The 12,495-nt window shown below is 42.0% G+C and overlaps 1 protein-coding gene across 1 annotated transcript; it reads left to right on the top strand.

The window, feature by feature from the left end:
• Positions 1-8,935, top strand: LOC306777217 (sodium-dependent phosphate transport protein 2A-like; the record flags this gene model as incomplete). Its single annotated transcript, XM_079268250.1, has 12 exons — positions 1-61; positions 149-334; positions 736-882; positions 1,169-1,312; positions 2,636-2,747; positions 3,262-3,457; positions 4,362-4,457; positions 4,794-4,860; positions 5,003-5,170; positions 5,367-5,483; positions 7,854-7,978; positions 8,330-8,935. The coding sequence occupies 12 exons, from the start codon at positions 1-3 to the stop codon at positions 8,933-8,935; spliced, it is 2,025 nt and encodes a 674-aa protein (XP_079124376.1).
• Between the last annotated feature and the right edge of the window lie 3,560 nt (positions 8,936-12,495).

Here is a 12,495-nt window from a genome sequence, read left to right as displayed (position 1 = left end):
ATGTCGTCTCGACCTATAACTATAGTGTCCTCTGGACGGAGCACAGGGCTCCACTACAATGGTAACTTATTGGCTTCAATTCCCATCATTCTGGTTTTTCATGTCTTTGAAACGCTTGAAATGTATGCTTTTTGTTATTCTTTATGAGGCGGGATGAGGATGCACGGCACTCGGCTCTCCTCACAGCCCAAACTCCTGCAGGAGGAGGACAGGGAGTCTGGCATTGGCTCCACCCTCGACCTCTGCAGCAGCTTTGAGGGCCATAACCAACATACCAATCAACACTCCAGCAAACCTGCATTCAGGGAGATGGACAGACTCCCGAAACAGAAAGGTACAAGAGCGGCGTTTGGAGGAGAATTTTTGCACTCATGTCCTGCGTTGGCAGCAGGTCTGATGGGTTTCGAAAAAGGCAAATAACAGCAGCAGAAGCCAAACCACATGCTCATTCGATAAAGACATGCTCAAAGACACACAGGGCCAGTGAGATCATGCAGTCTGGGCAACAAAGGCTAAGTCCTGCTGTCACTCAGCAGCATTTGGCTGCATATGGGTAATGTAGTCTGTCAGATGGCTTTTCTCTCCCCATTATGTGAGATAGCTAACTGAGTCCATCTCTCTCATCCAGAACAAATCCTAAGAATGGGGAAAATACAGTGAAGTAAAAACATTTGTGTGTTAATCTGTGATATATTTTTTGATAACTTCATAATCAACAGTTGTTGTTTTCAACAGATATCTCTCCGCAGACCACAGCAGTGAGTCAGAACAAGACCAGGCAGCTCCTTATCAATCTATCCAAGATCCCTCTCCTCCTCATCCTCTTCTTCCTCTTCGTTTGCTCTCTGGACACGCTGAGCTCTGCCTTCCAGTTAGCAGGAGGTGAGTATACTATAACCCTCACTGCCCCCCTTAGCGGGTTGATAGTGACTCAGCCAGTTGATGCTTGACAAATAGGTGAGTCACTGCAGAGCAGTTCACACTGTCCTACGGGGGCTCTGCTGTATAATTTACCACGAAGCTTCATCTGGTGACCTTTCCGGATTTTGGGGAAACAAGAGGTTTGAATTTTGTTTTCCATTGCTCTTGGCAATTGTGTCATATCTGAGACCAGCATTTTTGTTTGTTTGTGTGTCTGTGTGTGTACATGGGCGGCATATCTAACCAGGTAAAGTGGCAGGGGGCATTTTCCAGGACAATGCAGTGCTGTCTAACCCTGTGGCAGGGCTGGTGGTGGGGATCTTGGTTACGGTGCTGGTCCAGAGCTCATCCACTTCCACCTCCATTGTCGTCAGTCTGGTGGCCTCCGGATGTGAGTAGGAGCATAAAAGTGGGTGTAAATGGGCCAGCGCCGTGTAGCGTAGCACAAGTTGTTTTAGGTTTTAAATAAGACTGTGGAATCGAAAAAATTCTCCAGACTGGCCTCATTTATTCTGAGATATATGTTGTGTGTCTCTCTAGGCTATTACTTGGTATGCAAACATATTACAGTGAACAAGAAACAGACATAACGACATAATCCTGTTTTCCATGTCCAATTCATATTGTCATTTTTAAAAAGGCAAAATATTTTCCTGAAACCGCTGGACACTAGTTTTTGGCAAATATTACTCAAAGGGAAGTAAATAGAGCATTTGTTGGGGACTATTTTCAGCTACGGATGGATACACATTTGGTGCCCTTTGGTGCCACATTTGGTAACCATACGGTGTATGTGGGAGTGACTCAAATTAATCTACAATGCCCATGTTCATTCGTTTTTAATAGTTTTTGGTAGTCAAACAAGGGAAGTCTGGGCACATAATAAGCTATAGCAGGTGTTAGCTACACAGAAACTACTCAGTGGAATATATTTATTGTTATTTTGTGTCTTTCCATGGGAACCTTTTGACAATAAGAACAATAAAATCAGTGACTAAATTAACGAGGCATAATTGAATCTTTCTTATGTGGGATTTCTACCATACACTGACTGATTTACTGACCTGAAATTTACATTTTGAGATTGCTGCAGTGGCCATTTGCGAAACACATCTGAGAATTATTGTACTCTAGCAGGTCAGACTGGGATCAGATCTAATGAAATCAAACCATTTCACACCCTGTAATCTCCCAACAGCTCAGCCTTTAGCTTATCATGCCTCCCAAGACCATTACATGGTGAGGTTATGACCTGTCTGTTTCTAATGAGCGCAGCCTCCGAGGTCTCTCCTCTTTCATTACAGTGGTTAGAGTGAATGATATCAGTATGCAGGAGCTGCCGCTGTGCTTCTAAATCCTTTCTGTAAGGGAGCCAGGAGAAAGATTATAAATTATTATCAAAGAGAACAAGAGATTCATTGCTTACGTGGACGTGTCTCGTGGGTCATCATCATTAAAGACATCCTCAATAATGAACCTCTGTGAGGGCTAAGCTGCTTCCACTCAACTTCAAATTACAATCCCCATTTATCCCAATTAAACCTCATGCTGCATTCTGAAATGCAAATGGTCATGTCTTATTCTCATGTGCGTGAGGCATTATCATTCAATGAATGCGGACATTTATCCATTTATAATGTTTTGTTTAGCTCTGCATGTAGTTCTAAGAGTGATTACTTTCACGTAAGATGTTTTACGTGGTCTCGCCTCACAGTGCTGGAGGTGAGGTCGGCTGTTCCAATCATCATGGGATCCAATATTGGGACATCAGTCACAAACACCATAGTGGCCATGATGCAAGCGGCAGAGCGGACCGAGTTTCAACGGTGGGTGAAGAGCAGTGGCGGGGCAGAGCGTGAGTGCAGGGGAAGGCTGAAGAGCGGGGAAGAAGAAGTTGAAATGGAAAACTGAAGAGGATAAGTGGGGAGATGGAGGAATGAAGGGGGACAGTGCTGAACGTGAAGAGGAGAAAACAGAGGGTGAAGGGAGATCAGCTGCTCGCTGCCTCTTTGCTTCAGGCTCCGTTTGAGCGTATTTTCCACAACAGTGACAATAATGGCACCAATCCACATTGCTCTCACACCCCTAACCCTTTGACGTGAAAATGTACGTCACTGAACAGATGGCACGTTGCTTAATCTGTCTCTGGTAAAATAAATATAATTTATTAAACTTTAACAATACTCACACACTGAGTCAAAACTAAAATACCCATGACATCAGACACATCCCAAAAAGTCAGGGTATGAAAAGCAGATTAACAAGCAATCATTTTGAGTCGTTGATCATGCTGATGGCTGACCTTAGATAACGTGGGAAATTGATTGTGACCCACTGCAGTGCCTTTGCCGGGGCAACGATCCACGACTGCTTCAACTGGCTGTCGGTGCTGGTTCTGCTGCCACTGGAGTCGGCGAGCGGCCTCATGGTCCAGCTGTCGCACCTGTTGGTCACCAGCTTCAAGCTTCAACCAGGGGAGGAAGCACCCGAGATGCTCAAGGTCATCACCGAGCCCGTCACCAAGCTCATCATACAGGTAAATCAGCCAATCAGCATTCTCGTAACTGACCATTTGCGAAATCCCTCGCCCAAACAGATTGTCCAACTATAGCTTAGCAACTGCAACAATAGCGGGACTGTCAATCTTTGGATTTCTGCAGTAAGAGCGATGCTAGGCATGGAAGAGTTTGGAGGATAATGGCGCTTTTGCCTATTTTTTTTTAAACTGAAAAACACAAGAGCACAAGTGTACGGAATGGACTAAATACTGTTTGTCAGCTCTAACGAATGGCACAATCATTAACAAGTCCTGCTAATAGCTTACTGCCTACCGAAGTAACCGAGGGGCTTTGCAGGCCAATGAGCAGACTACATTAGTTTGTGAGTTACAGTTTAAGTTATAAAAAGCCCTGTTTTACAACTAGCACATCCACGGTGTAGTATTTCCCCCACTATAGGTCCTGGATGCTACACACTCAACGCTAACGCTAACCTGCTCTTTATTGAATATGGAGAAGTTTACATGCAGCAACCCCAGCAATGAACCCGAGATAGTGTTGCATTTCTCTCTTACTTTGGTTAGAAATCTTCCGAAAAGGCTTTTCAGATGTCATTACAAGTGAAGAGCTAAGCAGACAGTCAGGGTAGCGTGAGATTGAAATAACAGTCGTCGCTGTAACGCTAGGGCTAACTAGCTCTTCATTACAATGCAAGAACAATCTTATTTTCGATGTCTTCTTCATTGATCATCACTGGTGAGATGACACGTTTTTGCCTGCGACATAGCTAAAGTATTTTAGCATCGGAGCCTAACAAAGAGTCAGTTAGTTGTCCTAAGTGTCTTGGACAGCTGTTATGGAGGACAACTACAACCATGCTCTCCTTTGACTCACTGCATTTAAAAGATGAGAAGAATATTTCTCCTTTATTTCCCTCCTCAGCTCGACAAGTGTGTGATCACAGGGATCGCCATGGGGAATGAGGACATGAGGAACAGGAGCCTGGTGAAAGAATGGTGCCAGACTGACCTTGTTATGGTAATAGCCCCGTCTCCACTGCTGTCTCCTGCACATGTAGACACATGGTGTCACACTCTGGCGCCAAATAGAGCATGGCACTGCTGCCAGTGAACTGTGCTGCAAATTTGTGTTTTCATCACAGATGCTTCTTTCTTTCTTTCTTTCTTTCTTTCTTTCTTTCTTTCTTTCTTTCTTTCTTTCTTTCTTTCTTTCTTTCTTTCTTTCTTTCTTTCTTTATTTCTTTCTTTCTTTCTTTCTTTCTTTCTTTCTTTCTTTCTTTCTTTCTTTCTTTCTTTCTTTCTTTCTTTCTTTCTTCCTTCCTTCCTTCCTTCCTTCCTTCCTTTCTTTCTACAGTCCACTGGCAATGTGAGCACTGCAAACTGTGGCCCCAGTCATGGCATGTCCCAATCTTCACTGAAGTGTGAGTTGAAACTCAATAATATTTGTAGCCCACCTTCTCTTGTGGAGTGTACAGTGCTTTTCTTGTATGCATTTTCTTTCAGTATAGTATATTTTGTGGGATATATAATTCCCTGATGATTGTTGGTGCTGTCACTCTGCAGGTAGGCATTTGTTTGTGTCCACGGGACTGTCGGACCTCGCGGTGGGCCTGATTCTCCTGGCAGGCTCTCTGGCCGTCCTCTGTACCTGTCTGCTGCTTCTGGTGAAACTGCTCAACTCTCTTCTTAAAGGCCAAGTCGCAACGGTCATCCATAAAGTCGTCAACACAGGTGGGCTTGCATTTTGAGCTGCTGGAGGTTTGACACAGGTTATCCTGTATCAACTGAATGCACGATGCAGTCTGCAAATGAGCAAACAAACAAAGAAAACCTTCTTGGATGCAAATTAGACGAAAGAGGCTGTGAAAAGGATGCAGGTGTTGATACATGTGGGTGACTCCCATCGCTCCTCTCTTTATCTCAACAGACCTGCCGTATCCGTGTGGGTGGCTGTCAGGATACTTGGCCATGCTTGTGGGTGCAGGGGTAACGTTTGTGGTCCAGAGTAGCTCTGTCTTCACTTCAGCCATGACTCCCCTAGTAGGTGGGTGAAATATGCTTTTGCAACACAAATCGTGGAGATTATATATTACATTCTGTAAAAAATGAAGGTAAAACATTTATGTGATGAAATGTTAACGTGAGAAATGTGTAGGCACAGTATGTATGACCTAAAGACTTGTAAGCAGAAGTAAAAACTCATCAGCATCATGCGAAACTAAATACAATGAGGTAAAGCATGTAAATATATGTGCATAAAAAAGATAATGCCAAAACATTAAAGATGAGGGGAATATGTGATAAAAGCAGACAAGATACTGAACAAGCAGAAATATGATAATAACCCCACTGAGGGCTGCAAAGGGCTACACACTTACATCATTTCGTTTGTTCCTGTTATTAAAACCTCATACATTTGTTATCTTCCTGTAGACTCATGAAATATGTCATCCCCCAGCAATGCTTTCACCAAACGATTGTGTAAAACCAAAACCTGTCGTAAGAAAAATAACAGCTGTTGCTTTAAAGGCAATTGAACAGATATCATTTAATATTATGGTTTTTCATCAATTTAAGGCTGAAATATACACATGTGTTTTTTTCTCTTGGAAACCATGTGATTATATTCTGCAAGACACCACAACTGTGGAAAAACACCTAAAGATTCAGTGGAGACATGGACAATGAGTTTACAGTGGTTGAAGGTTTGCGTCTAGCAAGAGATATTTGATAAAAGCTCTTTGTTTGACAGATTTCTTTGTACTGTTCTTGTTTGTACTGAACTTGATCAATTCTTGGTGACCTGCAGGGTTTTTGTACCCTTGTCTCACTTGCGTGGCTGCTAATAGCATGCAGTACGAACACAACACAGCATGAGCAGAACACTTGCTGCATGGTTTTGTTTTACTCTCTTGGATGTATTCGATCTTTCTTGTTCTTGACCGCCACCCACCTCGGTGACCACAGGAGGCCGAACCATTTTAAAACGCTCCCGGCCATTAAAGTACGGAATAATATCAAACTGAACCTTGTGTAGTCAAGACCTCAGTGTGAGTGTGAAACCTGTGGCAGCATCGCTTGTGTATTACAGGATATAAGAGATATGTGAGTAATGTTAAACAACGATTTGATCCCTGGCAGTTGTCCAGCACTTTATTCTCTCTGTAGAAATACCAGCTGGTAAATTGTACAGTTATTCGTAGCAGCCTGATGGCTAATCTGTGGTACTTTTTTTAGTTCTACATCATATGCAAAATCCAATTGTATTATCATATGTTATAGTTTGTCATTGCAATTTTTCTTTTAGAAGTAGTACAACTCTTAAACATTGTGTTTGGTTAGTTTTCTCCTCTTTGTGTTCGGTGATCTTTGAGAAAGTTCTGTTTATAGTCCGGGGGGCAATTCCAACATCGGCCCAGTCAAGGTTGGACTGATGTGAAGCTTCTTCTCATCTCACCATGGTGCAAACCCCTCGGGGAGTCTCTTGTAATGTCTTGTTAAACCGGACTCTAACTGTGCAGAGTATCAGATCTTGTCCTTGAGTGGGCCAGCAATGTGCAGCGGTGGCTGTCAGTCTGGACCTCCGCTTCTGGCATTTGAGGTTTGCCACTGCGTTTGTGAGCTTAGATGATCTCATGTCATGTTCATGTCATGTGTGATTACTTTGTTTTAAAGTTGTTGTGGAAGAGAGAGAACGTCAAACGCTGACAACAGCAGCTCATGCGTTTTACTGTCGGTCAAACCTGGACGAATCGCCACTGTAGTGCAGCAGCTCGTAAACTGGGCTGTTGTTTCCAAGGCCACTGTTCTTTGCACCGCAACCTCTGCACAGACATTCACTGCTACAGTAATGAATTGTTAACTTTACATTGAGCAAAGGTTTACCTGACTGCTCTTGTCATGTATTTAATAGCCAATCAAAATGAGTTTGTTCTCTTACTAACAGGAGAAAAACATACATTTACCAGCTAGACGAGGCCAAATAAGGACACAACCCTGCTCATTTCCACTGATTGAGTCTTGTGAAGTTTGTAAGAACATAAATAAATAAAAAAATTTACTTTTTTATTTTTTTGTGCTTTGATGTTGTTTATTTATCTGCGATGTAGTTTGAGTCATGTGGTTTGACTAATTCAAATAGTTATTTTTAAAACATTTGGAGGCGAACAGCTTATATGGCTCTCAACAGTGTTCAGTACATTTATTTTGTTGATGTGGTTTTATTCTGCTTGTTATTCTTGTAAAAGTTTTTTTTTATCAACTTTTCAGAAATAGCTTGTAGTTTGTGTGAGAAATTTCCAATGAAATAATTCCACTTTTATCTCTTGTAGAAGCTACAGCATTTCCTGGTTATCCATCTCTATGTGATGTCCTCGTGTCCCCTGATGCAGTATGTCTCTGTCGGCTCCCTCAGGTATTGGTGTGATCAGCTTGGAGCGGGCCTATCCCCTCACGCTCGGGTCCAACATCGGCACCACTGCCACAGCCCTGCTGGCAGCTCTGGCAAGTCCGGGGAACAAGCTAGCAGCCGCCATACAAGTAAGCCAGTGCTTTGTCAGATGCAAGAGCCATTTCAAACCTACAGCAAAAAGGAGAAAAGATAAAGTGAATGCACCATTACCAACACCCTCCCGCGTTGAAAGTCAAACAAATGTGTTTTTCCTGTACACAAAAAAAACAAGTGGACACTTCAGGAAAAACAGTTCTCGTTTCAACAAAACTGTGAAAACACGGACAATCTAGTGTCATTGAATGGGTTGAATGTCTGATGACATTCAACCCATTCAATCCTCTCTGAGGATTTAAATGACAGTGACAACAAACATTGACTGTTAATTACATCCTTCAGCGCTCACACACTGCATCTTTTTATCTTCTCATTCCATGTAGATTGCTCTGTGTCACCTCTTCTTCAATGTCTTTGGTATTCTGCTGTGGTATCCTCTTCCCTTCACACGCCTGCCGATAACGATGGCTCGTGTCCTCGGTGAGCGCACCGCCAAGTACCGCTGGTTTGCAGTCTTGTACCTCCTCCTCTGCTTCTTGCTCCTGCCGTCGCTGGTGCTGGGCCTCTCGCTGGCAGGCTGGCGAGTGCTGGCTGGCGTTGGGGCTCCTTTCCTGGGTGTGACCATCTTCATCACCATGGTAAATGTGATGCAGGCCCGTAGCCCTCGCCATCTGCCCGCGAAGCTCCAGAGCTGGGACTTCCTGCCCAAGTGGATGCATTCTCTCAAACCGCTCGACCGGCTTGTCACCAAGGCGACTGTCTGCTGCGGCTCTGCATTCCAGGAGGGACAGGGAGAAGACGAAGAGGAGGAAGAAGAGGAGCATGCATCAACACAGGCGACCTCTGTCAACACGCAGAAAGAGTCCCCCCAGAGGAGGGCACAGCTGGCTTATGACAACCCAGCGCTGGACTACCTGGATGAGAGCAGACCAGGTGTGAGGGTGCTGAGATTAAAAGGGTTAGAGCGGTGTAACAGCACTCCGCTGTAGTCAAACTGATGAAACGTTGCATTTTGTCAGTATCAAGGCAATAGATGGATTGAGGGAATGACATTTTATAATGATTTAAAGATCAACTCGTTTCTGATTATTAATTGATTAATGAATAGAATGTAGCCTCCCAAAGCCAGGCTAAATATCATGAGCTCAGTATGAGACTTTCATCCAACAGAGCAAGCTCCATCTGCTGATGAAGATGAGTTTTTTTGTCACCTTTTGTTGAGATCAATGATGAACTTTGAAACTTAATTGATGAAGAACTACGTAAACAGAGCATGAAATGTAGCACAGTAACTGTATTAAAGGTGCACTGTTTTTGACCACTAGTGGTGCTTTGGAGCAATGGTTTTGTGAGCGTGTCCCCATTTGGTTTCAGCCACAAATGTAGCAATGCATCAAACAAAGGCAGCGGAGAAGAGGATGGCCATCTAGTTAACATTGATGTGAACAGGGCGGGATGGTATATGAAACAAAGAAATGTATGACATAAAATGTAAAATTGTGTTTGTTTACAAGAAAGCTCCACAGAGCAGCTTTAATAGCAAACAGAATTGTGCAGCAAATGTATTCAGAAACCAGTTTCAGTGGATCATTTTGCACTTTTGCAGAACAGCCATGTTCTCCAGCCTTGTGCAATGACCAGTCAATAACCACACAAAGGCTTTATGTTAGAGTGAGTACAAACATAAGGATTCAGAAGTCCTGCGTGTAAAGTTCATACATTTTATGTTTTTTTTCATGTTTTTGTGTCAAGAGCAGGCGGACAAAACAGGTTGTTATCCCAAAGTTTAATGAATCGAGTTACGGAGTGGATACTTGTTTGATCATTATGTTGTTATATAAGTGTGTGTGGGCGCCTGAATACACACAAGCACTACAAAGGATTCAAATAATCATCACGTTTGCTTCTTGATGTTATCTACTAAGGAGTATATACTAAGGAGTGTGTGTGTGTGTGTGTGTGTGTGTGTATGCTTGTTTTAGTGGGAGAGAATGCACACTCGGGAGGTGTTGTTGAATGTGTGAATATGTGCCGTTTTCTCTGTTGCACTGTCACAATTCATCGTGCGTTAAAGAAATGTTGAGTCCCTGCTTGAAGTCTGTTCATTTAACAAGAGAATGAAGTCTGACTCTTTCACTTTTAAGGTGGCAGACTTTGAAGAGCGCTTCACAAAGAGGATGAAAGAACATGTTAAATAAATAACTACTCTCTCTCAGAACTGCCCATAACATAAACTTCATTCATTCTTGTGTGTCTTACTTGAAAGAATGAAGGAAAATGTGTCCTTCACTTTTTTTTTTGTGGACCCCACTAATCTGCAAACGTACACTCCAGACACTTTTTGTTTCTCCAAAAGCAGCTTCGTCTCATCACACTCCTCTGATCCTGCCATGCTCTTTAAAGTTTTGGGGTTTTTAAATGAGATGCAGCCATCCCCTCCACCAGACATAGCAGTCTGGACAGAGTTTGCATCATCTCGGCTGAGTGGCAATCGAGTGCAGTCTGAAAAGGAAAGGGAGCCAGAAACAAGAAATCTACCTTGACACGCACTCCTGCACCCACACACAGAAACACGCCTGTTGTGCAGCAGCGCCCTCCTCTCTGAGTGAGAGCTGATGTGAGCTGATTATCTGTTGGGAACTGCAGTCTGGATGGAGTCCAGCAGGGTCAGGTCACGGTCCTGCCAGGTCCTCGTGTCTAGGGCTTCACAGCATGGACCCGGAGCTGCCAGCGCTCTCTGGCATCACCACTGTTTTTAAGCCACTACATTATTACCTGATAAAAAAATAAAGACTGACACTGATTCAAATGTGCATGCTCCTGAATGACACTTTTTCTTCACTTCTCTAGGATGTGCAAACAATTCTGTTTCTGTGACATTTTTTCTAATGTGATTATTATTGTGTTCATATGAAGTGGAATCTGATCCCAACACATGCCCACTGATACTCATTTATTACACATCCCTCTCCAGGTGACATAAAGTGTGTGTGTGTGTGTGTGTGTGTGTGTGAGAGAGAGAGAAAGAGCATTTGTGTTTTTACAGTACGAGGAAGTGTTCACAACATACTTCATGTCGGGCTGAAGTCACAGCCCTTTCTTCAAATAGCTGATGTCATGAACCTTTTCAACCCTGAAGCCCTCAGAATTTGCTGCCAAAGCATTTCGCATTTCGAAATGACTAGTGCTAGTCATTGGATTAATGTATGTCTAATAGCTCTTAATGATTAAGAATAATGGCCATGCATGCTCACTAATACAAAGCAAATTAGGCCAGATTGCTTGCTGAACCAGCAATTGCTCAAGAAAAGATTGCTATATATCTCTTTTTTTCTCAGGAATAGGTGGTCAAGTGCATTAATCATTTACTTTTAAACAGGTTTTCCCTTGGTAGCCATGACCTGTCTTGCCCTAAAGTAAAATAAGAGGATTAGAAATGATTGTCATGGTCTTACAAACACATTAACAGAATGAACTAAATATTATGCTCACAAAAAGCTGCAACTTTTCATTGTTCATTGTGTCCACAAATCTCAGCCAGATGTGAAATAATACGTTTTACTCATACATTGGCACATGAGATTCATGCAGGTTCCACAAATACAAGCTGTGACATCAAATTAAAAAATAACTAATGGATACATTTTGGAAAATGTATTAATTTTATATGTGTATATATATATATATATATATATATATATATATATATATATATATATATATATATATATATATATATATCTATATATATATATCTATATATATATATATATATCTATATATATCTATATATATATATATATATATATATGTATATATATATATATATATATATATATATATATATATATATATATATATATATATATATATATATATATATATATATATATTCCATCTATTCGTGGTTTCTAAAATCATAACCAGAGAAACAGAACTGAAAATGATCCATTATTATTCAACATGGCCAGTGGCTGTCAGCAATGTGTGGGCCTATTGGGAACACATGTTTATACCCAAACCTGCAGGAAATGCTTCAGTCTCATCCATGAAGCCAAATGTTCTCATTTCACTTTTAGTTCTTTGTCACATATCCAGTTGGCTATTAATGACATTTCATATTTAAGCAGTGCCCGTTTTGTGTATGCGTTTGTCCTTCTTTTAACTACGATATGGCTGTGTTAACTTAATGGAGTCGTGATGATGCATTTGAATGAGAACCTTTGTTTTGATTCGATGATATGCCTGCACACACCAGTGCAGGATCAGACCTCAATGGCCATGGCAGAGTGAGGCAGAATTTATGAAAGTATGTTGAAGTGTAACATGTAAAACCCTGATGTGCTTTAAGTGTAGGAGAGGCGTGTAGGCCACAGCTGGTAAGGAAGCCCGTTAAACAGTGACAGAGTTGAGAATCAAGCATTTGTAGTCCACGTCACCTTGACAACATTCATGTTAAATGTTGAATAAAAAATGCTACTAGAGAGAGAGAGAGAGAGAGAGAGACCAAAACCAAGTTTTTGAGGCAAAACAAGCTCTCTCCCTGGCA

This window comes from Melanostigma gelatinosum (genome assembly GCF_949748355.1).
Source record: "Melanostigma gelatinosum genome assembly, chromosome: 5".
Lineage (NCBI taxonomy): Eukaryota > Metazoa > Chordata > Actinopteri > Perciformes > Zoarcidae > Melanostigma > Melanostigma gelatinosum.
This window is presented reverse-complemented; position numbering and strand designations above follow the sequence as displayed.